General features: G+C 44.8%; 1 protein-coding gene across 1 annotated transcript in view; it reads right to left on the bottom strand.

Annotated features, from left to right (window-relative positions):
• The window catches only part of LOC310871801 (uncharacterized protein), a gene marked incomplete at its 5' end in the record, with an annotated part of 153,098 nt that overhangs the window by 101,248 nt on the left and 24,350 nt on the right, over positions 1–27,500 (bottom strand). The window contains 4 exons of the mRNA XM_083783436.1: positions 3,246–3,290; positions 18,524–18,577; positions 18,933–18,986; positions 25,245–25,298. Coding sequence (XP_083639562.1) covers positions 3,246–3,290; positions 18,524–18,577; positions 18,933–18,986; positions 25,245–25,298 — 207 coding nt within the window. The remainder of the gene's footprint in view (positions 1–3,245; positions 3,291–18,523; positions 18,578–18,932; positions 18,987–25,244; positions 25,299–27,500) is intronic.

Here is a 27,500-nt window from a genome sequence, read left to right as displayed (position 1 = left end):
GGGGGACAGGCCGGGCCTTCTATGTTTCGGCCCCCAAACTCTGGAATGAACTCCCTAACCATCTCAGAGTTGCTCCCTCTCTCCTCTCCTTCAAAACCTCACTCAAAACCCACCTCTTCAGGATAGCTTTCCCCAGCTGAGGCCTCGTTTATCCATTTATCTTTTTAACTCTGTGCTGTTGTTGTATCCGTTATGTTTTGCTTTGTTTTGTATCTTAATAAAGTCTGTTCCTAGTGTTCTTATGTAAAGCGCTTTGGGTATTTAGAAAAGCGCTATATAAATTTGAGCTATTATTATTATGCCTGGGAAGAAACGCAGTGCCACAGCGTGGGGTTCGTTAGTGAAGAAGGCATGTGGAAACATTCTGGGTCGTTTGCATATCGAATGCCGACCGCAGTGGTTGCATGTCTGTGGTGTTTATATGCCTCTGTGTTCTCAGCTTCCTGTCGGGGAAACCCCAAATGTCAACAGATGAGAATGCGTGTCAGGGGTCAGAGGTCAGGGGTGGCAGGAAACCAGCAGAACAGACTAGGACAGTAGAAACCAGCAGAACAGACTAGGACAGTAGAAACCAGCAGAACAGACTAGGACAGTAGAAACCAGCAGAACAGACTAGGGCAGTAGAAACCAGCAGAACAGACTAGGACAGTAGAAACCAGCAGAACAGACTAGGGCAGTAGAAACCAGCAGAACAGACTAGGACAGTAGAAACCAGCAGAACAGACTAGGACAGTAGAAACCAGCAGAACAGACTAGGACAGTAGAAACCAGCAGAACAGACTAGGGCAGTAGAAACCAGCAGAACAGACTAGGACAGTAGAAACCAGCAGAACAGACTAGGACAGTAGAAACCAGCAGAACAGACTAGGACAGTAGAAACCAGCAGAACAGACTAGGGCAGTATAAACCAGCAGAACAGACTAGGACAGTAGCGATAGTGGCCACAGTAAGAAGCTGTGTATTAACGATGCAGTGTGTGATATACATCATTATACCACAGGTCGTTTTGAGGAAGCAATCTGATTGGTTGAAACGGCTTCTAGCCGTGTATCAAACTAGCACCACTTCACACCTAATCAAAACAAATAATTCAGCTGCTCTCTGTTCTCCCAGAGTGCTAGCAAACTCGGTGGCTAGGCTAGCTAGTTTCTTGGGACATTTGTGGTCGTAGTGACTGCATCTGCGATTAAAAAAATATTTGTTTTAAGTGATTTTCTTAGTTTTAAGGGTAACTGTTGTATAATTGCAATGTTGTTGTGAGGACATTGATCGTCAGCCGTAAGCTCACACCCCTTAGCTCTGGTCAGAAACGGTTACATGTACGTATGTCCGCAGCATGCCAGACAAAGTCACGAATGATTTGCGATCGGTCGGGATGTGTGACAGCTCAGCGCTCAAAGCTTTAGAGATGCAAGGCTTTGAAATAACCACTTTAGCACAATGTCATATACTCACGCAAAACAGCTCTATAAGCTCACAAGGCGTCGCAATGCCTTGCAGATCTGCGGCTATTTCCGCTGTTGAAAAAGCTATGCCTAGAGTATAATATCATGCCCAAAACAGGACTTGCATATCTGCAGTAAAGATTGTAACGTTGCCACACACACACACACACACACACACACACACACACACACACACACACACACACACACACACACACACACACACACACACACACACACACACACACACACACACACACACACACACACACACACACACACACACACACACACACACACACACACACACACACACACACACACACACACACCACATTCTTGACAATGATAGAGTGCTGTGTTTGTACTGGGGTGGAATCCTGGAGGACTGACCTATAGGGTGTCTAGACTGTTTGGCCCAGTTGGGACTCTGCCAAAAGAGACCTCTCTCTCTCTTCCCGCCAAAGATTCCCCCAAGTTAACGTTCACATGCAAACGTCCGAGCTCCGCCCCCCTCCTTCCTGTTGTTCTCCTCCACTATCTTCACCGCTGATATGGTTCCTTCTTCGCATTTGAGTAAATGGTGATTGACAGCCTACACCTAACCTTAACCTCAGTAAAACTATACCTAAACCTAACCCTAACCTTAACCTCAGTAAAACTATACCTAAACCTAACCTCAGTAAAACTATACCTAAACCTAACCTTAACCTCAGTAAACTATACCTAAACCTAACCCTAACCTTAACCTCAGTAAAACTATACCTAAACCTAACCTCAGTAAAACTATACCTAAACCTAACCTTAACCTCAGTAAAACTATACCTAAACCTAACCCTAACCCTAACCTCAGTAAAATTATACCTATACCTAACCTCAGTAAAACTATACCTAAACCTAACCCTAACCTTAACCTCAGTAAACTATACCTAAACCTAACCTCAGTAAAGCATACCTAAACCCTAACCTCAGTAAAACTAACGCAGTGGCTGGGGGGCGTTTCCAAGAACCCGAATGCGAAGAAGATACCATATTAGCATCTTCACCCCATATCGCTCACACATGATTTATGCTTAGTTGCACACCGGTGTCGCACACTCCAAGAACAGGACAGAAATAGCCGATCTACAAGCCTTCGGTCGGTGCGAGACACAGAGGCGAAACTACACATAATTCAGGCTTTTGCTCCAAATCTCCATTGCCTTTCCTATACAATCTTTTCTATTTCCTCTCTGTCTCTGTCTCTCTCTGTCTCTCTGTGTCTCTCTCTGTCTCTCTCTCTCTCTCTCTCTCTCAAACTGACTGATTGTCAGGTTAGTTAGGCTGATTAGGCCTACACTGGCAGAGCCTGACCAGAGCCTTTTGTGGTGGTTCTGGAGAACCGTGGGTCCGACCGACCGACTCGAGTCCGGGCACTGCACTCCCTGTGGAGGGTGTGTAACGCGTGTGTCGAATATGAAGTCGGAGGGGCGAACGGTTCTCGACTTATACGTGCATTACAACCGTACACACACACGCAGACAGACGTCACCTGTGCCGCACGACGCCATACTTCGGGATCTGTTGGGAATTGATGGCATGAAACCGACACCTGCTGCGCGTTTCAGTCTAAATGTTTATAAACCACACATCTGTCTATTGCAGATATAGATGAGATAGTAGAGAGTATAGATATAATGGTAGGGATAGTACAGTAGATTGTAGAGATACTGTACATATTGTAGAAGATATGATAGTAGAGAGGATATATAGATAGATAGATAGATATATGGTAGTAGAGATAGTAGTAAATATACTCACAGGATCTCCTGGGAGGCCGGAGGGACCTGGATAGCCATTAATTCCCTGTTAATAGAGAAGCAATACAGTTAGTTAGATTATTCATTCATAATTATGTTAATATAGGAGCAATACTGTTAGATTATTCATAATTATGTTAATGGAGGGGCAATACAGTTTGATTATTCATATTTATGTTAATAGAGGAGCAATACAGTTATATAATTCATATTTCTACGGCTTTTAAAGCCAAAACAACATACACTTTTATTTTTTCCTTCTGAAAACTCTTAGGATTTAGAACATTGGCAGAAACACATAGCTCATGCCGCGTCACTTCGAATACGGTACTCTTCTGGGGGGTCGCCTGGCACAAAACATCTTGGGCTGTTCCACGGCCAAAAACATGTCACTGTGGGCGTCCTTGGCAGGAAAATAGTTCTCAAGAACTACTGATTTAGATTTAGAGGGCATTTTGTGGAGAATGGGTCTCAGCTCTTAATGGGTTATTGAAGACCGGCCCGGGGCCAGTAATGCTCCCCGGGCCTGAGAGTGAAGGCAAAGTCTCTGGGAGAAGAAAACGCAGAGAAGTTGATCCTCTCAGCAGTGGAGCAGAGCAGAGCACGCCACGCTGCGCCGTCAAGGCTTCTGCCAGCCGGGGCATCAAACATTCACTCGGGTGCCAGTACTTCGTTTTTAGACACTTTTTGGTTTAGACTAGTCATTGGGTTAGACCAGTCATTAGTCCTACAACTACAACCTATCTCAAACCCTCACCCTAAACCTAACGGATTGTGTCATGAGTGGGATGGCGAGTGGATTCCACACCCTGGCGTCTTCAAGTTGGACACCAGCCATAACCCAATGAAGTGGACTTCAATTGAAACGAAAGGCCTTCCGACACATCATTTAGAAGACCATTCTGCCACCATGTTTGGGTCAAAGATGTATGTGTTCGGGGGCTGCCCGCAGGAAGAGGAATATCACAGATGTTACAACAACGTCAGAGTGTTCGACACGGAGAACAACACCTGGCAGAGCGGCGACGTGACAGGGGTGTCCCCGAGGCCTGACGGACAGAACAACACCTGGCCGAGCGTCGACGTGGCAGGAAGGCCTAAAGGACGCGCGCGACATTCAGCCTTCGCCTACAACGGAGAGCTGTACATATTCGGCGGCCAGACTTACCATCCGAAGCGCGTCTTCAACGATCTGTGGAAGTTCGACCCAGAGAGCTCGTCCTGGACCAAGCTCCCGGCCGAGGTCCCGCGCGGGAGAGGGGAAGGGCTGTTGCATGGTGGGAGCTCGTTTGATCCTCTTTGAATGCGTTAAGGAACAGGGTGGTTTAAAGCTCGATGACAAACAGTCTTCATCATCACCCGAAGAGGTCGATGATGGTGAAGACCTGTATATCTTGGATTTTGAGGACGCCCGTGTTGACGACGCTATGCAAATCACTGAAGCAAGATCCTGTACAGTGCAGCAGACACAACTCATGGGAGGCGATTTCTTAATGGCCTTATTTCGGCGAATCACTGGGTGATTAACACGCTGCGGACTGCCAAGGATCTGCTGGCACCCATGAATGAATAAAGAGGATGGTGCACGGAGGCGCGGCCTAGGCTCCTGCGGGAGGTTTGCACATGCTCAGTGTAAACAGGAACTGCGATGATGGAGTGTTCCAGCAGAGGTGCTATAGATAGAAAGCTCATAACTTGTGATGTAAAAGAATGAGATCCAGAACAGTTGAGAATTAAACAGCAGCCACCCTTCCCTTTTCAAATGTTTTGTATCTGAGGACTATTTGAGGATAACCTTTACACGGTTTCGGTTGTCCGCTCATAGACTGCGTGTGGAAATGGAGCCGTATACCACCTGAACAGCGGTTTTGCCAATGTGAGACTGGTATACAAAACGAACAGCACATACTGGTTTGTCCCCTCACACAAAATATCAGAGAGAAATATGGACATGAGGGTATTGATTTGAGCTCGGGCACTAACAGAGAGACTTTGCATATTATGCTACATGCCTGACTGTCACTTGTGGAGCAATAGAAAGCTCCTGTTTTAAAGGGTTTCTGTATTGTGTATTGTATATTTTAATGTATTGTACCTTCTAAAGTTTTTGATTCATGGGTTTTTTATTATTGTTTGGACCCAATGTTTTATACATTTGTGTCAATAAAGTAACTAACTAACTAACTAACTATATCATCCACAGCACTTGCATGAACAGTATCCATGTTCCTTTGTCATTTCACAAAAATAAAAGTTTGACACAAAGAACATGGAAAATCCACAAAAGAAAATATACAAAAACATTAACATTTAGTGAATGTACTTGTCCTTTATCTTTCAGTCTGTTATACATTTTTTTTTCTTTTTAAAATAAAAACAAATTCAACTTTGTACTATTCTCTTTTTGTGATATCCTTTTTATTATTTCAGTTCAGTCTACTCTCATGCACCTCTAGCGTCGAGCTCCAGTCCAACGTATGACGCTGCAGGCCGTGCGACGCCGTGCGTCACACGTGCTCTCCCAGCCAATCATATCCTGGCTGTCAGGTGACGAGAAGCGTCCGGTGACTCTGTCCCTGTTTCCACACCTAAGCGCAAAACGGTTTCGCGCTGCGGACAGAATAAGCGGTGATGTGTGTGTGTGCGCAGCTGGTTTTTAGACAGCTGGTGGATGGGAATTATAAGCTCCTCCTCCGCGGACGATTGACGCGGAGGAGGAGAGCGCTTCCGGGGAATCTGGCCGTCGCGCAAGTCGTCCGCGGAAGTGGAGCTTTTTTTTCCATCCACCAGCTGTCTAAAAGCCCGGTTTTGAAGCTGTGTGCAGCCGAAAACATGCGCGGCTCTTTTGATAGTGTGGCAGCACCCTGTGTGTGTGTGTGTGTGTGTGTGTGTTAGGGCATTAACGACTTGAGATTTTTCCCAGTCGACTTGTCGGACAGTAATTTATCGATAAGTCGAATTATCGTTTCTGGCGGGGGGGGGGGGGGGGGGGGGCGGACGCGGACGCGCGGGGGGGGGGGGGGGGATTTAACAGGGGCGGGTGGAGCTGCCGCGCGCTCAAATACGGAGCATGTCAAACATAGCACTGCGCATTCAGTGGCCTCTCCAATATGACACAGTCACAGTGCATGTATCATCTATATCAGAGGTTCCCAAACACCGGTGCCGGTCCGCGGGACACGTGGCACTGGTACGCAAGAGGGGAATTCTACATTTTGCGTCGTTTAAAAATGTCCAATCTTTGTATCTTTAGCAGCAGCAGCTGTAGGCTATTTTGTGACGATAGCATTAATGAAACCAAACGCTACACGCGGTTCCGGTACAGGATTATTATTTCATGTGAATCATGTCAAAATGAAAAGATGATGTTATCCAGGTAAAGTAGTGGTATTGGCACACAGCGCAGCAGCAGCACCGAGAACACAATGAGAGATATGACATTATTATTCTCCTCCTCCTCCTCCTCCTCCTCCACAACTCGATAACGTTCTCATTTGTTACTCATTTTCTGAGCCATGCAAATAAACAACAACCCGCACTGACCGGAGACGGAGAGGTTCATGTGCGCTGCGCGTAAAGCTTAGCCAGAAACAGACAGTCATTGCGTCAGCATGCATGTAGCCTCGGGAACCCAGACGTTATATTTCCAGCACGGAGGTGAGGGGGATATCGTTTGGGGGTAACGTTTGCGTGCTTCTATCTGTTACTTCTCTGACACAGCGCAGTTCAAACAGACTTCAGTCTCAATAGTGGGACACCGCGCGCTGAGAGCCACATAGCCTACACAGCTGCATTTGGTTTTTAATTAAGGGCGCGTTCTGAATGCAATGAAAAAAGGGGAGAAAAAAAAAAAAAAAAAAGCTCAACTTTCGACTCGCGCTGCTGCGAGTCGACTCGTGACTCGTTTATCGATAAATCGATAAATCGATTTTTTGATGAATGCCCTAGTGTGTGTGTGTGTGTATCGGAGGAGACATGTGGTTGTCTGTCTGTCTGCAGCGAGACTAGAGCAACCACAGAACACAACAGGGGAATTGGCAACCGATAAATTGAAGAGAAAAATAGGAAACAATAAAAGAAAAAAAAATAGTCAAGAGACTGCCCCGTAATCTCATTAGAAATGAAAAATAACCCCCGAAATGAATAAATTGATTAACTTCTCTAATGTTTTGGAAACGCCAGGTTTTGTTTCTTTCCACTCCAGTCAGCATGTTTCTGCGTTCCCAGCAGCCAGATGGAAGATGGAAGCCAGATGGCGTTCCGGCGTTCCGGTGGCCGCTCAGCGAAACTCCCTCACCGAGCGCCGTTTATCCACGACGCTGCACGGAAACCTTTTAACGTCCAAGAGTAAACGGTGTTCCAACACACTGGTTCCCAAACCTTTTCATGTCAAGGACCCCCAGATTGACACTAAATAGCCCCACAGGGACCCCCATTTGAAAAGATATCCCATAAAGGGACGCCAATAAGAGAAGACTTTTACAGCTCTAGCAGTGATTTTCAACCCGTATAATTTCAAGGACATGCATTAGTCTACGGACCCCCCATTTAATGGCATTTCTATCTCTGGGACCCCCAATTTATATTGTAAAATCAATGTTAGTTTAACTCTGAGAGTGTACAAATGGAACCAAATGTACCCGTCCATTTGTGCACTCTGTACACTCTCAGAGTTACAGACCCATAAGGGTCCTTTTATTTCCAAACTATCATAAATGTTAGCTGGGTCCCCCCTGGAACAGCTTTGCGCCCCGAGTTACGTTTTCATTGTTTAATTTGCGTTTTCTTTTATATTTATATAAAAAAGGATAAAATAGACAGGTATAAAATAGTATCAAATAGGCAGGGCACACAAAAACAAAATAAAACAGAAGAGATACAAGGTTTCTTTTGACAGCGACCATAATTATGATAGCTCTCTCACGCCACTGACAGTGACTGTCTACTGTACTGTACTGTATGTATATAGACAACAACAGTACGCTGGGAGCTGGTGATAGTTTGAGTGAATAACAGAATCCAGGAGCAGTCAGAGCCAGAGCACGGACCGCCTCGCACAACGCCAAAACAATGTGTTCCTGGGCCCTCCGTCTGGGCCCTCTGTCCAGCACAGTGGGGAAAGAACCACACACAGCAGTCCTGATGAGTGAGTGTGTATGTGCGTGCGTGCGTGCGTGCGTGCGTGCGTGCCCATGTGTCCTATGCAAGCGCCCCGAATCGTCGGTGGTTAGCCGAGAGAAAGAGTGAGAGTGGACCGTATTGTTCCCCAGAGGAGTTGCGGGCACAGAGCAGAACAGTCTGTTGCTCTACAGAAGAACAACCTCCCAATAACAGTTTGAAAACGACTGCCTACAGTAGCTTCATGCCAAACAATTCATACAGGATATAATATGCCAATTCCTCCTCCCATACGACCAGAACCAACCACTACTGTTGATCTGGGTCGGGAGGTTGTGGACAACTATACAAGTCTCCTCCCCATGCACACGGGACCGATATATCGCCGATCGTGAATTGGATGCAGTGTTGTTTTCGTCGACTAAAACTAAGATGAAATTTTTTCGTCGACTACCTTTTTCCACTGACGAAAACTAAATGGAAACTAAATGAAAACTAAACTATGATGGCTAAAACTAAGACTAAATATACTGACAATTTCGTCAACAAATAAAGACTATAGACTAAAATGTTAGGAAGGGACTAGTGGAGATCCAGTATAAGTCATTTTACACTTGGTTGCATGCTGAAAATAGCAGATCTACAAGCTCACAACGCGTCGCACTGCGACACGTTGTGAGCTTGTAGATCGGCTATTTTCAGCAAGTGTAAAAATCAGTCATTACGACGGCATCAAGGCCTGCCAAAATACATTCTAGTCGACTAAATAAACCGTAGATTTAATCGACTAAAATATGATATTTAGTCGACTAAAACTATAAACACTAAAACATTCCAGGTGACTAAAATGTGACTAAAACTAAATGAAAAATATTCAAGAGACTATGACTAAAACTAAAATCAAAATGTGCTGCCAAAAACATCACTGAAACCAGCCCCTACTGTTGATCTGGAGAACTACACGTCTCCTCCCGATGCACACGGGACCGATATATATCGTCGATGGTGGATTTGGACGAGTCTATTTTTCCCGACGCGCGACACCGCTGGAAGCTGTTCTCACATTGCTTTTATAGCAATGGTCCGTGTCTGTGATTTAGGCGGTGGTGGGCATGCAGCTGACGTTACTCTCACGCTTATAATCGGAGAGATGTCTTCATGTCGGGGAGACATAAAACATTCTTAACACAGAAAAGAGAGACGTCTTTGTTTGAAGCGACGTGTCAAATGCTTCTGCTGCTGTCCAAGTGATATAAATCTGTTACGCAACCCCCCCCCCCCCCCCCGCCCTCTATGGCGATGGATCACACATCCAGTTGGCGCTGTCGTTGTGGAGAATGGATTGTTTTAATTACCGTCACTCACAGCGATGACTCCCGACTGAGAGCCAAGAGGGAAAGTGGAGCGGTGGTTCTAAGTCCTGAGCTGTATATTTACAGTATAAAATACAGCAGCGGTCTCTATCGTAAGGCCTGAGCTGTATACTTACAGTAAAAAATACAGCAGCGGTCTCTATCGTAAGGCCTGGGCTGTATACTTACAGTAGAAAATACAGCAGCGGTCTCTATCGTAAGGCCTGAGCTGTATACTTACAGTAAAAAATACAGCAGCGGTCTCTATCGTAAGGCCTGGGCTGTATACTTACAGTATAGAGTACAGCGGCGGTCTCTATCGTAAGGCCTGGGCTGTATACTTACAGTATAGAGTACAGCGGCGGTCTCTATCGTAAGGCCTGAGCTGTATATTTACAGTATAGAGTACAGCAACGGTCTCTATCGTAAGGCCTGCGCTGTATACTTTGGTTGTGCACTGTAGCACGCCGTGACAATAGCAGATCTTCAAGCTCACACAACACGTGATGCTGCGACACGTTGTGATATTTGGCACCCTAAACCCTAACCTCCCACAGGGCAGCACACCTAAACCTAACCTTAACCCATGTCTAACCAATGACTAGTCTAAACCTAACCTCCCACGGGTAAGCACACCTAAACCTAACCTTAACTCATGTCTAACCAATGACTAGTCTAAACCTAACCTCCCACGGGTAAGCACACCTAAACCTAACCTTAACTCATGTCTAACCAATGACTAGTCTAAACCTAACCTCCCACGGGTAAGCACACCTAAACCTAACCTTAACCCATGTCTAACCAATGACTAGTCTAAACCTAACCTCCCACGGGGCAGCACACCTAAACCTAACCTTAACCCATGTCTAACCAATGACTAGTCTAAACCTAACCTCCCACGGGGCAGCACACCTAAACCTAACCTTAACCCATGTCTAACCAATGACTAGTCTAAACCTAACCTCCCACGGGGCAGCACACCTAAACCTAACCTTAACCCATGTCTAACCAATGACTAGTCTAAACTAAGTATGCACCCCGTCACACCTAGTGAGCAACTATGTGTAAAATAAATTGTCTTTGTCGGGTACTAGAAACCTATATGTTGAAAACTGTTGCTTTTTCTGGATTCAAGTTCAATCAAACACAGCAAAGGTTGCAGATCTACAAGCTTGTGGATCTGCCACTGTTGGTACTTTTGTGTGACGCTGTTACAAAAGTTAAAACCCATTTAGGCCTGACTTAGAAAATGACGTCTTCTAAATCCTGACAGTTTTCTGAAATACCCCATGTTTCTGTATCAGTGGTTCTCAATATTTCATGTCAAGGACCCCAAAAATGATATGTAATCGGCCACAGACCCCCATCTGAATATATGTTGTTCCAGGCAGGAACCCCTCAGAAACAAAGATTTTAGTTAAAAACGTAAAAGACTGAAAAACTGAAAAGAATATACATTCAAAGATTTGTGCAACATTTTCACGATTTTTCAAAAATAGCAGAGCTACAAGCTCATGGCGCGGCACTCGGTGCCGCGCTATGAGCTTGTAGATCTGCTATTTTTCAAAAGCTAAAGTATAACATAATGCTTGAAACACCAAAATCCAGAATGGGTTAAGTGAGAGCTGAGCTTAAACTTTCCGAGTGCTGCAGCCTCATCTACCTGGAAAGGCATTTTGATTATTTTGATTGTTTTTTTGTTTTATTTAGATGTGTATGAGCCAATCATTAAAGTAATGAGTGAAAAGGGGGCAGGTATTTATAAGAATGTATTCTTCTTCCTGCTCCTTTTCGTCATGGGTGTATCGGATAGGTATGAAAGACAAATTAATTATGAAAGACAAATGAATTGTTATCTATTATGATTTGTACTGTATTGAGATACACTATGTGCGAAATAAAAATGAAATGAAATGAAAATGATAAAACAAAAGAATGACCTCTCCTGATTGAACTTGGGACAAACAGCCGTTTGCCACACAGTGAGTGTGTGGATATTAACGTATTAATGTTCTGGAGTGAGAGGGAAATATGTAATAAAGATCTGGGTCTGATTCCAACGTGTGGAAAGAGAGCACACAGTTGGTCCAGAACTGGTAATCCTCTCTCTCTCAGTCTCTCTCATGCAGACGCACACACACACACACACCACCTCTTATTTTACAGAGTTCAGACCGCTGACTGACTCCAGGCTAACCTTCCCATTACAACTTTTACACGTTTCCCACAGAGAGAGAGGTGTTCTCTGGCACGGTGCCCACACACACACACACACACACACACACACACACACACACACACACACACACACACACACACAACTGCTCCAGCGGCAGCAGTGTAAGTGACGTAATAATAATAAAGCTGGCCAGGTCGCGGTGTGACCGGGAGGGCAGCGAGCTGGCCAGTGTCTGCCATGCTGTGACCCGACGACGATGATGATGGAATGCTGGAGCGTTATTATTAAATAACTTTAAATACAAAAGGTTATGTCCACATGTTTGGGGCCAGAGTAGCGCTATGCGATGCAAATAACATGGAATCCTATATAAGTGAGCCGTACGGTGCACACAGCTGCAGACAATATGTCTTTCTTTCTTTCTTTCTTTCTTCCAGCATAGCCAAGCTGCCTTGATTTTATCAACAACATTTCAGCATCGTATTGAACAATTGGGAATAAAACAATTAGGATGTCTGTGTCAGCGTTGAGGAGGCCCTGCAGAGAGTTAGATGTTTATTATTTTCTCACGGCTGCCACACGCTAAAAGATGAATATCTTTTTGTTGTATTTGTATAAAAAATATTTTTATCCCACGATTTTGCAACCCGTTATTTTCACCCAGTGTCAAATCAATTATCTAATGTAATCCTGGGCACTACACTTCCTCTGCCAACCTGGGGGAGGGGGGGCAGTGGACTGACCTCATGCTTCCTTCTATGCATGAGGAGTCCAAGCTGCTTCTTTTCACCTGACAGGGGGGAGTTTCCCCGGCCGGACGTAGCGAGTGGAAGGAACACATTATTCTGACCAGTTCCTTTCCTCTCCATCAGGCGCCCCGGCTGGCCAGGGGGAGGCAGTTTAGAGACCAGGATTACTGCATGTTTTTTGTGAGGGTACCTACCCTACGGGACACGGGGAGAACATGTGAGTGTACCTACCCTAGGGGACACGGGGAGCACATGTGAGGGTACAGTACCTACCCTAGGGGACACGGGGAGAACATGTGAGAGTACCTACCCTAGGGGACACGGGGAGAACATGCAAACTCCACACAGAAAGGCCCTTTCGCCTGCGCCACCAGCACTCACAGCGTCCCCAGCGGGAATCGAACCCAGGACCTTCTAGCTGTGAGGTGACAGCACTGCCACCGTGCCTAAAGATGAATATGATTGGGATTGTGGCTCAGTATTCTATTGGCCCTAACTAATGGGCCGCAATTCCACCTGAAGAGATCTGATCGCACACACCCCTTTTGACCTGAGATCAGATTCTAAAAATGTCTTCTACATCCTGACAGTTTTGATTTTTCAAAAATAGCAGACCTACGAGCTTGTAGGTCTGCTATTTTTTGAAAAGTCGTGAAAATGTGGCGCAAATCTTGAATATATATTTCAGAGCGAACATTTTTAACTAAAATATTTGCTTCTGGGGGGGGGGGGGGGTCCCTGGAACAACATATTTTGAGATGGGGGTCCGTGGCCCAATAGAGATAATTCTGGGGGTCCTTGACATGGAAAAGGTTGAGCACCACTGACATAGAAACATGGGTTTTTCAGAAAAATGTTAGGATTTAGAAGACTTTTTTTATAATGGACCTCAGTCCAGAATGGGTTAACCCCTCTGGCCGGGAGGGAGTGGACGCAGCGTCCACACCCAGGCGAAGCTTCCCGATTACCACAACGCAGCAGATTGATGGCAGAATCCCTGCCGTGTTCCCATGACTCAGAGACCGACGCGGCCGTCCTAATCCTCTCTGGATCCATGGAGAGGTCTTTAATTGGTTAATGTGCGAGCGTGCGTGCCTATACTTGTGAGGAACATTTGGCTCCAAAGAGAAAACAATAAAAAATATGTATATTGTATTTTTGGGGATTTAGGCTTAGAATTAAAATGCCCCAAAGTGATAAAAATGGCATACAAGAAAACACAAAATCGGCATCCTAAAATGTTGATGTCCTCACAAGTAGAGTAATAGGAACCTGTGCATGCTCGCACGTGTGAAATCTCTCTGGCGCAGGTCGGTGGGTGTGAGGAACAGCTCCATGTGATCAGAGCGTTAACTCATGTCTCGTCAATTGTTTCCACTCAGTTTTGGGTTCTTTTCGATTTTGTTTAGCTGTTTTTGGAAAAGCGGTCCAACAGTTGCAACTCGGGTCCGTTTCACTAAGACTGGGGGGGGGGGGTTCAAGGGGTTAGAATTACTACACACTAGGGGTGTAAAAAACGATTAGAAATCGATTAATAATTTCCCCCCAAAAAAATGATATTTTTTTTCTGGTTACAGTTACATGAGTTTTCACTACATGATGTTTGTGATATGAAATGTAAGCTTACCCTAATCACAGTAAACATCATGTCTTCAGTCATTTTCAAGTTACTGTAGTATAGTCACTTCAGATGGATGGAGTAGATTGTGATGAAATCCTATGTATTGAATCGAGAAACATTTTGAATAGAGAATAGTTTTGAATCTGGAAAAAAATGCTTTTGATTTTTTTTAATCGTTTTTTGTATTGAGAATAGAGTTGAATCGAGAGAAAACAACTATTTTGGATCGAATCGTGAACCTAAGAATTGGAATCGAATCGTGGGGGACACACAAATTCACAGCCCTACACTACTACACACACTCATTGCACTATGCCGGCTACGCACATGAGAAAACGCTACAGCCTGCATGCTGGTACACCAGAGATCTGTAATTACTGTGTGAGTGGGCTGGGGCGAGGCCAGGGATGACATGCACAAGGCTTCTCTCTCTCTCTCTCTCTCTCTCTGGTAACAATCATCTCCTGTCATGATAACATTTGCACATTAAGGCTTAACTGGCATGTAAATGACTGCAGTCAGTATGATTATGAGCAAACAAATGCAAACCGCTAAATCTCCAGCGTCGAATTAACCCACATCCATAAAGTCGCCCCTACTTCTGAGAGGAAGCTATTATTATGAAATCAACCGGCCATGGATTTTGCCACTTGGAAGGGTTGCAGGGTGCAGTTTAAAGACCCCCCTCTCCTCGAATGCCTCCGCTATGTATGTGGGGGCCGGCGGCGGTGGTGATGTAACAGGCCAGCTATTCAAAACCTTCACGCGTTTCGGAACAGTGGTGAAAAGTAACTAAGTACATGTCATCAAGTACAAATCGAGTTACACAAATCCATTCAAGCCAATTTTATACTTGAGCTAAAATAAATCTTTTTTGTTTGCTTTTACTCAAGTTAAACTCTTAAAACCCATTCTGGGCGGGAACCCCTGTTGGTGTTGAAAAATAGCAGATCTACAAGTTCATAGAGTTTGTAGATCTGCTATTTTTGAAAAATCACGAAAATGTGCCTCAAAGATTTGAGTATATATTATTGAGTGAACGTTTTTAACTCAAATCTTTGCTTCTGGGGGACGGTTCCTGGAACAACATATTTAGAGATGGGGGCGGAGGCATATTACATATCGTTTCTGGGGTCCTTGACATGAAATGTTGAGCACCACTGATACAGAAACATGAGTAGTTGCACTCAATGCTGCTAAAAAATGATCTGTTGCTGCGACACTTTTTAGTTTTCTCTGCTATCATAAGTACAATAAGGGTTTGTTGTGCGATAACAGCTGAAATCACATGTTTGTGCATTAGTACTGCTGGGGTTGTGCAATAACAATACAGTATGTTGTTTTTGTGATATAATGCACTGATTGGTTGGCACTTTTAATTTCCTTGTACACGTTGCAATGACACATATTTAGATCTATCTATCTATCTATGAGGTTTTTCAGAAAACTGTCAGGATTTAGAAGACTTTTTTATTTATTTCGACGTCAGGCCTAAATGGGATAATACAGGCCTTTTACTTCTAACAGAGTGTATCCACATGGTGGTGTTGCTATTGTTACTCAACTATCAGGATAACGGTTTTCCACCACAACTGAAGAGGAGTCAGAACACACAGGTGCGGCGCCCAGACGCCTGCACTGTGTTCGGCCGCGCTCCAAAACAAGAGCTCAAACATCCAGGGAGAGCCAGAGATATAGTCGTTTGGCCGAGCCCTCCAAGCAGCCCAACTTCTGAGGGAATCCCCCCCCCCCCCCCCTCAAAAGGGAACGTTGCCAGCAGGCGGGGGGGCGTGAAGGGGGATGGTGAAGTATGCACTGTATGCTTTGATTTATAGATCCTCTGTATCATCACCCCCCCCCCCCCTTATTCATTGATTTAGTCATTCATTCAAAGCCACTGATTTGTGGGCCTTTTGACCACTTAAACAGGGCAAATGGGGAATTTATAGAGCATCGCAGTCTCGCCCCTAACCCTAACCCGGAAAATAATTCCCCGTTCATTTTCCTCGTAGACTTTTCAAAAAGTATTTATTTAAAGACGTTTACGCCGCGGACAAAGCCAACTGGAGTTGTGACAAATCATGACAACAAACACAATGTTTTGGGACGATCAAATAATTAGAAAGAAGAAAAAAAGGCAGAATACAACACTATTTGTTTTGCTTTTCTTCTTAGAAATTATTTGATTGGTCCAAAACATTGTGTTTATTGTCATGATTTGTCACAACTCCAGTTGGCTTTGTCCGCGGCGTAAACGTCTTTAAGGGTGCGTTCGGAAATGCGCACCGGGAATGTGGTCAGTTTGTTGAGTGTGGTGGGCGGTGACGTCACAGAGTGTGTTCAGTGCACCTTATTTACGAACGACCACAGCTGTGACGCATTCACACGAATCACACCGTACAACCCCAGCTTCAGGGTAGGGTCTCTCAGTGGACGACCCCAGCTTCAGGGTAGGGTCGCTCAGTGGACGACCCCAGCTTCAGGGTTAGGGTCGCTCAGTGGACGACCCCAGCTTCAGGGTAGGGTCGCTCAGTGGACGACCCCAGCTTCAGGGTAGGGTCGCTCAGTGGACGACCCCAGCTTCAGGGTAGGGTCGCTCAGTGGACGACCCCAGGTTCAGGGTACGGTCGCTCAGTGGACGACCCCAGCTTCAGGGTAGGGTCGCTCAGTGGACAACCCCAGCTTCAGGGTAAGGTCACTCAGTGCGGGCACTCGGCACACCCGGTGTGCAGCGCACTGGATTTTCGAACGACAACGCACCGAGTGCACCGAATAAACAAACGACAAGAGAGCACACCAGTGCGTTCAGGGCGCATTTCCTAACGCACCCAATATAAATACTTTTTGAAAAGTCTATGAGGAAAATGAACGAGGAATTATTTTCCTGTCTCTCGTCGTCATGAAAGGGGGCGGGACTGCGACGCTCTATAGCAAAAGTGTACAAAGTGTTTTACATTCAGCCATTCACACACATCTCTATCCGAAGTGTTTTACATTCAGCCATTCACACACATCTCTATCCACAGTGTTTTACATTCAGCCATTCACACACATCTCTATCCAGTGTTTTACATTCAGCCATTCACACACATCTCTATCCAAAGTGTTTTACATTCAGCCATTCACACACATCTCAATCCACAGTGTTTTAAATTCAGCCATTCACACACATCTCTATCCACAGTGTTTTACATTCAGCCATTCACACACATCTCTATACAAAGTGTTTTACATTCAGCCATTCACACACATCTCTATCCACAGTGGTTTACATTCAGCCATTCACACACATCTCTATCCAAAGTGTTTTAGATTCAGCCATTCACACACATCTCTATACAAAGTGTTTTACATTCAGCCATTCACACACATCTCTATCCACAGTGTTTTACATTCAGCCATTCACACACATCTCTATCCACAGTGTTTTACATTCAGCCATTCACACACATCTCTATCCACAGTGTTTTACATTCAGCCATTCACCCACATCTCTATCCACAGTGTTTTACATTCAGCCATTCACACACATCTCTATACAAAGTGTTTTACATTCAGCCATTCACACACATCTCTATACAAAGTGTTTTACATTCAGCCATTCACACACATCTCTATCCACAGTGTTTTACATTCAGACATTCACACACATCTCTATCCACAGTGTTTTACATTCAGACATTCACACACACATCTGTACACTGGTTGGCAGAGGAGACCAAGCAAGGCACTAACCTACTCATCACTGTCAGGGACACTTCCACACTAGAGCCGGGGATTGAACCGAGAACCTTTTTGCCCCCAAGCAGCCACTGCCTGAACCACTGCCCCACCCCCAAACCATCCCATCCATCAATCAATCTTCAACCGCTTATCCGTAGTCTTGTCGCGGGGGCAACAGCTCCATACCAGAGAGCTCCGGAGTCCGGACGTCCCTCTCCAGTGCAACATTAGTAACTTCCTCCTGGGGGTTCGCGAGACGTTCCAAGTTGAAAAAACAAGGGTTTTCAACAGGACGCTGTGATACTCGCGGTCGGGATTTTTCTGCACCGAGCAAGAGAACAACAACCGGTCAAGACGCCACACACAGCATGTTGTCATTGTAACATCCGGTTACGGATATTTGGCTCTTCAAAATAAGTGTTACGCGTGATAAAACCTTTGGCAATGCGCGATGTTAATGCTGACGATTAAGTTTTTTATATTTTTATTGGGTTTTTGTTTGGGTTTTCTTTGTTGCAACAACAGCAGAATTCTTACCTTCCGTCCATCTTCTCCGGGCAGTCCAGGAGGTCCCATCTCACCCAGCTCTCCCTGAAAAGGACAGTGTTCATTTAGAGAGTGTATAACTTATTGCGAACGCAGTGAGCCACTTACTATGACAGCAGGGGCTGAGTGTCTGTGTGTCACGCTGTGTGTGTGTGTCACGCTGTTACACCACCGGCCCGCCACCAGAGGGCGCAGCTGTGGCACGCACGCACGCACACACACACACACACACACACACACACACACACACACACAGGGCGCAGCTGTAGCACACACACACACAACCACACACACACGAGCTGCGTTCGCTTCACGCGTTTGCGCGTCTTACTTGTATATATATACACTTATGTGTAGAATAAGTGTATGAGAGGATGTTTGGTCAGGTAGGTACGCCTACTTTATCTCCTTTGGAGGATCGGCCTGGGGACAGTCCCGGGTCACCCTTATGTCCCTGGAGCAGAAAACAAGATGGAGAGATATAATTAGTCTTCAATGTTTTCTTCATGTTGCATCGCTGCATCACTGGGCTTCATTACAGAACACCCCCGCACACAGCCTCAACCCACAGCCTCAATTCAACCTGAAAGCATGGGGGGGAAAGTCCCACTTCATCGCACGACAATGCAACGTGTTGTAGGGCTTTATTTCACTTCTAGTGACTTTTACTAGTTGACTAGTTGTTTAATCCATTCAGTACGGGAACCCCTTTTGGTGTTTCAAGCATTATGTTATACTTCAGCTATTGAAAAATAGCAGATCTACAAGCACCGAGTGCCGCGCTATGAGCTTGTAGGTCTGCTATTTTTTTTAAATCGTGAAAATGCGTCGCTAATCTTTGAATATATATTCTTTCAGAGCGAACGTTTTTAACTCAAATCTTTGCTTCTGGCGGGTCCCTGGAACAACATATTTTCAGATTGGGGTCGGAGGCCAATTACATATATTTTTGGGGGTCCTTGATATGAAAATGACATAGAAACACAGGGTTTTTCAGAAAACTGTCAGGATTTAGTAGACATTTGTAGAATTGTCCTCAGGTCTACCTATTATGTAAGTAAAAAAAAAAATATATATATTTGTACTAACTTTTGTACATATGCAATTTGCAAACGTGGTGTACATTGGTGACTATAAACTAGCATAAAATGTATAATAATAAAACGCATTTTTTTTGTGTCAACTAGTACCAACATGGTAAACTAGTGGATTTACTAGTCAACTAGTTGAATAGTCGACCAGCCATGTTGTGAGCTTGTAGATCTGCTATCGTCACCGTTTTTATTTAAATGTTTTAAAAATAAGAATTAAAAAAGGGAACGTATACAAAGGTCTTCAGCGCCCGACAGCAACAGACATTAAACTATATCAACGTTGGGACCAACCGGCCCCCATTAGTGCACGACTGGGCGCTTAAAGTGTTTACACAAGAGTGCACGCTGCAGTCCATTTCACATGCAGCGTTTCAAGTTTACACTGACACACTTTGCACTCCCCATCGCCATGTAGAGATGACGGGGAGTGACCAGGGGGAGTGACCAAGGGGAGTGACCAGGGGAGTGACCAGGCACATTCTTCTGCACTCCCCATCGCCATGTAGAGAAATGACGGGGAGTGACCAGGCACATTCTGTTTACACTGACATTTTGCACTCCCCATCGCCATGTAGAGATGACGGGGAGTGACCAGGGGGAGTGACCAGGCACATTCTTCTGCCTTTTGGGGCAGTGGAGGATATACTGTCCTTCCTCTGGAGGCCTGCATGCAGAGAGGGACACCACACCGCTGTCAGCGGGATCTGGGTCAGCGACTCAGCGAGCGCTGCGTTCAAGGAGCAGTAAATCACACAGTGCCACGGTGGACACAGCAGGCCTGCTGTGTCCACTGCAGGCCTGCTGTGTCCACTGCAGGCCTGCAGTGGACACAGCAGGCCCGCAGTGGACACAGCAGGCCCGCAGTGGACACAGCAGGCCCGCAGTGGACACAGCAGGCCCGCAGTGGACACAGCAGGCCCGCAGTGGACACAGCAGGCCCGCAGTGGACACAGCAGGCCCGTAGTGGACACAGCAGGCCCGTAGTGGACACAGCAGGCCTGCAGTGGACACAGCAGGCCCGTAGTGGACACAGCAGGCCCGCAGTGGACACAGCAGGCCCGCAGTGGACACAGCAGGCCTGCAGTGGACACAGCAGGCCCGCAGTGGACACAGCAGGCCGTCTTTACATTCAGACACCAGTCAGTTTCTCAGAACTTTTTTTTTGGCTTTAATCCATTCAGAGCATTATACTTTAGCTATTGAAAAATAGCAGATCTACAAGCTCACACTCAGTGCCGTGCTACGAGCTTGTAGATCTATATTGTAGAAATATTGTGAAAATGTGGTTCAAATCTGAATTTATATTCTTTCAGAGCGAACGTTTTTAACTATTTTTATTTTTTGCTTATTCCAGTAGTAGTTCCAGGTCCCTGGAACTACATATTTTGAGATGGGGGTCGGAGGGCAAATACATATAATGTTTGGGGGTCCTTGACATGAAAATGTTTCAGAAACTGTCAGGATTTAGAAGACATTTTGTAGAATCGTCCTCGGTCTAAATGGGTTAAGAACCCACCAATTTGCCCCCAACATTAGAACACATAACTCTGAGAATGTACAAATAGACCCGTATATATGGGTCCATTTGGTCCACTCTCATGGTTACAGACTTGTTTAGCTGCATGGGGACCCCCTGGAACCCCCTCAAGGACCCCTGCACAACAGTGGTTCTCGAACACTTTTTTGTAACCAGATCTTGCTATACAAGATTTGTGTTGTTTCGACATTTTTCATTATTTCATTATTATTTATAAGATCTTTCTATCTATGTATGTTGGGTTAAAGAGGTTAAACAGATTTTTATGCCATCAATAATTATTTTGGCGACCCTCTGGAGTTCCCAGACCCCTAAAGTTTCAGGCTTTGACCAAGAAATGAATAATAATAATTGAAGGCAGCATGCAGTATCTAAAGATGTGCTAGAACTGTATTTTTAGTTGTATGTTGCTTTTGGTTTTTTTAATTGACTGTTGTGTGTTTCTATCGTTCATCAAACTGAACTACGGAAGTTATTCTGGAACATGGACTCCATGCCATCCACTTGAGTGGATGGCAGAACCATTTTGAAAACAAAATATTATAGTTATGGTTACAGTTATAGTTCATGGTGTGTGGAGTCTGTGGACAGCGCTTTACTTTGGAGACCAGCCACGACCACAGACCTTTACTGTGAGATTACAGAGATCATTGGATCTCCTACACAGCTCGTTTAGCGCATTACAACTTGGCTACGGAGACAGAGGCCATATTGTGTGCGAGCCTCTTTTTATGTACTCGTGCATTTAACGTTCTCTCTCCCATGACTCGTAAAAGGAAGAGGTTACGAAGGCCATTCTCCTGAGTGCAAAAGCTAACAATACTTTGGAAGTTTATAGCCACGCTTGGAAAGGTGACACCATACAGTACGCGGCCCGCAAAAAGACTACTCCATCCATCAATAATCCAGGTTCCTGGAATGGGGACGAGACTCTGTGAGGGCCCCCATTAGCACCTCCATCAGACCATCGAAGCGTACAGGCCACAGCTTGGCACTAAAAATGATCATCCTGTGAATGTACCGCAAACCCAACGTCCAACACAACAGAGCCAAGACCTGGTACCAGGGCCAACATCTACAGAATGAACACATCCATTTCACCCCCCCAACATTCTCTTTTCATGGGCAGAACATGTAAATGGTAAATGGTGCATTTATATAGCGCTTTACATAGATTGACATACATTCACACATTCATACACCGATTGCGGCGGAAGCCATGCAAGGTACCAACCACCACATCAGGAGCAATTTGGGGTTCAGTGTCTTGCCCAAGGACACTTTGACATGTAGACAGGAGGAGGAGCCGGGATTCGAACCGCCGACCCACGGATCATTGGACGACCTGCTCTACCTCCTGAGCCACAGTCGCCCATGTGAAGACTTTTCTTCTAAAATCCAAGACACATACTGTATTTACGCTCTGAATATTCGGACACTAAATGGTATTGTACAGACGGATGAATCGGGTGGAAATGTAACTGGATTTAAGACCTCACCGTGTCAACACTTGACATCATCAAAGGGCATTTGAGACAACCGACGAGGCGATTTCACTCCTCCTTCCGAGTAGGAACAGAGTGCATTCTGGGATGGATTTGCCCCAAACACATGAGCGCGCTGCCGTTGACTATCATTGCACGCGTTCACGTGCGTTCACGTATGAAACAACGTGTCATCGTGAACGTGCACAATGATAGTCAACGGACCAGCGCGTTCATGTGTTTGGGCACAGCGCTGCAATACCAAATGCGGCCACTATGTCCATTTCGTCTCAGGGTTTCCTCCGGGTGCCGTCTCTATTCATATATACTCTAAGGTGCCACGCCGCGATGCTCGCCCCACGCAATGCATCATGGGAATCACGTGAAAACACAGAGCCTGAAGAGAAATGGGGAATTTAATGCGGGTTGTATCATAAGTATTGTTGTTTGCATAGACTACGATAACCATAGCAACTAACTGAAATGCAACAAAAAAAGAAAAAAGCATATGGAAGTTAATTTTCCACAAATTCACAAATTTCATCCAGCTTGTTTGTTTTTCTTGTTGTTTTCCGTAGTCTGAAAACCCACCTTTTCAGACTCCATCATGGCCCATAGCACTTACCCCACCCCCTTAGATAGCATTTCCATAGACTTAGATAGCATTTGATACAGACTTATATCATGTTATGTAGACAGCACTATAATTGCATTGTATATAGTCATAGCACGCCATAGTACATATGTATAGCATAGTAGTATATATGTATAGTTTCATTATATAGATATTCCACTGTTACTTTCTTAGCTTACGCATGTTTCATGATAAATGTTTTTATGTGATGTATTCCCATGCTTTTGTTCTTGCTTAATGTAAGTCGCTCTGGATTAAGAGCGTCTGCTAAATGCCTAAATTGTAAATTGTAAATTGTCTTAAGTGGAGGGTTGTGCCAGACCATGTACCAGACCATGTGCCAGACCATGTGCCAGACCATGTGCCAGACCATGTACCAGACCATGTACCAAACCATGTGCCAGACCATGTGCCAGACCATGTGCCAGACCATGTACCAGACCATGTACCAGACCATGTACCAGACCATGTGCCAGACCATGTACCAGACCATGTACCAGACCATGTACCAGACCATGTACCAGACCATGTACCAGACCATGTGCCAGACCATGTGCCAGACCATGTGCCAGACCATGTACCAGACCATGTACCAGACCATGTGCCAGACCATGCGGCAGTCTGTTTGAGGCTGCAGGATAAATGGGGTCAGGCTGAGATGGGCCAGGTTTGGTTAACCCATTTAGGCCTGAAAATGACTTTTTTAAATGTATTTATTTCTGAAAAACCTCATGTTTCTATATCAGTGGTTCTCAATATTTCATGTCAAGAACCCCAAAAATTACATGTAATATGCCACCGACCCCCATCTGAAAATATGTAGTTACAGCGACCTCCCAGAAGCAAAGATTTGAGTTAAAAATGTTTGCTCTGAAAGAATATATATTTAAAGATTTGCGCCACATTTTCATTTTTTCTAAAATAGCAGACCTACGAGCTTTTTTCAACAGCTAAAGCATATCATAATGCTAACACCAAAAAGGGGTTCCCGCCCAAAATGGGTTAAGCTCCAACTCACACACATGTAGACTATACTGTACGGGTTATGGTTTTCCTTGGTAATATCAAAGGTTTCAGCCAAAGCATGGTATCAATTAAGTATCTTTTTCTTCCCCCTGTCAAAGACGGGGTGGAAAATGTTGAAATTCAATGCATTCACAGCAAGGATTAGGTACGGGCTTAAAACATGAGCGAGTTTCCATTCTATCCGTGTTCCGTCTAACATACAGACAGACTCCTTTGTGGACGCATCGTAACGGATTTCAAGGCTTTAACAGCTGTGGCAGCTCCAATCACTCGGAACAAAGACTCATATAACCAAGTACTGTACTTGGTTATTGTGAATAAGTATCGCCTACTTGAATTTGTCTGGTTATAACCAACACTGATTGCAGCCCATTGCAACTTGCGCGCTCTGCTTGCACAAGTATAAACAAATATCTGTATTAGTATCGGCTATCGACAACGTTGTTATATTAAACATCGTTATCGGCCAAAACCTTCCATATCGGTGCATCCATGGTTAATACATCATGAACTTCTAGTTCATAAACGTATATTAGTACAGTAGGTCTCCAATACAGGTCTCCCTTATTTGCTTTCAAAAGGCTAATAAAGTTGTACAGACAGAATATTATTTCTTTTAGATTAGAGATGTCAGAATGTTTATTTAAGAGCTAAGCAAACTGCACCAAGAATGTACAAAGTCTGTTGTGTTGAGACACTTCTCACAGTATACTTTATATCATAATCCCACACATTTCATAACTGCCGTATCTACCTTCATTCCAGGAGGTCCTAATAAGGTCATAATAGCCTCTACCTTCATTCCAGGAGGTCCTAATAAGGTCATAATAGCCTCTACCTTCATTCCAGGAGGTCCTAATAAGGTCATAATAGCCTCTACCTTCATTCCAGGAGGTCCGGGGCGTCCAGGGTTAATAATAATAATAATAATAATAACCTTCATTCCAGGAGGTCCGGGGCGTCCAGGGTTTCCATGTGGGCCAACAGGACCCTAAAAGAAAAAAACAAACAAGAACAATGACAGACAGGCAAGGGTTAAAGAGGGCACCAGGTGACCATTATACAAACTGGAAACTGTAAAAAAAGGAAAAAGGGAAAAACTATAAACTGACGAGTGACAGACTGACAATTCTTTGTAAATTAACAATTACTTTAACTCTTGAGAATGTAAAATGAAACCAAATGGACCCGGCCGTAACGTTCGTTACCGAGTGCCGCGCTATGAGCTTGTAGGTCTGCTATTTTTTCTTTTTTTATCGTGAAAATATAGGGTTTTTCAGAAAACTATTAGGATTTAGAAGACTTTTTTTTATCGACATCAGTCCAAAATGGATTAAGGACCACTGGTGGGGAGGAAGCACTGCTCTATAGAAATGATTACCATCACAATCTAGAGCTTAGATGACCTTTGCATGAACACGCCATGGAACAACATGTTTTCAGATGGGGGTCCACGGCCAAATACAGATCATTCTGGGGGTCCTTGACATGAAAAAGGTTGAGCACCAACTGACATAGGATCATAGGGTTTTTTTCCTCTTCATAAAACTGTCAGGATTTAGAAGACCTGCACCTGGTGGTCTCAGGTATTAAATGGGTTAAGTAAAACACGTGGAACTGCCTGTCAGCGGCATCAGCGTATCCAGTGTGAGCATCCCCCACATCATACCGTGGACCGTCTGTGTTATTATGGGGGGTGGGGGGGAGGTCAGGGGTGTTCTGAGGTCCCTCTGTGTTTGTGTGTACTGTACTCTCTCTGTCCTCCATATGGCTCCTCCGTCTGCCTTTGGCCCCGTCCAACGTTATGACATATGGATGTGATTTTCCTCATTATACACTTTTCCACTGGCTTTCTGCATGTTGGATTCTATAGCGAAGGGAATAATGTCACTCATCTCTCTCTCTCTCTCTGCATGTTGGATTCTATAGCGAAGGGAATAATGTCACTCATCTCTCTCTCTCTCTCTCTGCATGTTGGATTCTATAGTGAAGGGAATAATGTCACTCATCTCTCTCTCTCTCTCTGCATGTTGGATTCTATAGCGAAGGGAATAACGTCACTCATCTCTCTCTCTCTCTCTCTGCATGTTGGATTCTATAGCGAAGGGAATAACGTCACTCATCTCTCTCTCTCTCTCTCTGCATGTTGGATTCTATAGTGAAGGGAATAACGTCACTCATCTCTCTCTCTCTCTCTCTGCATGTTGGATTCTATAGCGAAGGGAATAATGTCACTCATCTCTCTCTCTCTCTCTCTGCATGTTGGATTCTATAGCGAAGGGAATAACGTCACTCATCTCTCTCTCTCTCTCTCTGCATGTTGGATTCTATAGCGAAGGGAATAATGTCACTCATCTCTCTCTCTCTCTCTGCATGTTGGATTCTATAGTGAAGGGAATAACGTCACTCATCTCTCTCTCTCTCTCTGCATGTTGGATTCTATAGTGAAGGGAATAATGTCACTCATCTCTCTCTCTCTCTCTGCATGTTGGATTCTATAGCGAATGGAATAACGTCACTCATCTCTCTCTCTCTCTCTCTGCATGTTGGATTCTATAGCGAAGGGAATAACGTCACTCATCTCTCTCTCTCTCTCTCTCTGCATGTTGGATTCTATAGCGAATGGAATAACGTCACTCATCTCTCTCTCTCTCTCTCTCTGCATGTTGGATTCTATAGCGAAGGGAATAATGTCACTCATCTCTCTCTCTCTCTCTGCATGTTGGATTCTATAGCGAAGGGAATAATGTCACTCATCTCTCTCTCTCTCTCTCTGCATGTTGGATTCTATAGCGAAGGGAATAATGTCACTCATCTCTCTCTCTCTCTCTCTGCATGTTGGATTCTATAGCGAAGGGAATAATGTCACTCATCTCTCTCTCTCTCTCTCTGCATGTTGGATTCTATAGCGAAGGGAATAATGTCACTCATCTCTCTCTCTCTCTGCATGTTGGATTCTATAGCGAAGGGAATAATGTCACTCATCTCTCTCTCTCTCTGCATGTTGGATTCTATAGCGAATGGAATAATGTCACTCATCTCTCTCTCTCTCTCTCTGCATGTTGGATTCTATAGCGAAGGGAATAATGTCACTCATCTCTCTCTCTCTCTGCATGTTGGATTCTATAGCGAAGGGAATAATGTCACTCATCTCTCTCTCTCTCTGCATGTTGGATTCTATAGCGAAGGGAAT

This window comes from Protomyctophum parallelum (genome assembly GCF_964188405.1).
Source record: "Protomyctophum parallelum genome assembly, chromosome: 15".
Lineage (NCBI taxonomy): Eukaryota > Metazoa > Chordata > Actinopteri > Myctophiformes > Myctophidae > Protomyctophum > Protomyctophum parallelum.
Note: the sequence above shows the minus strand (reverse complement) of the source record. Positions and strands in the feature narration are given on the sequence as shown.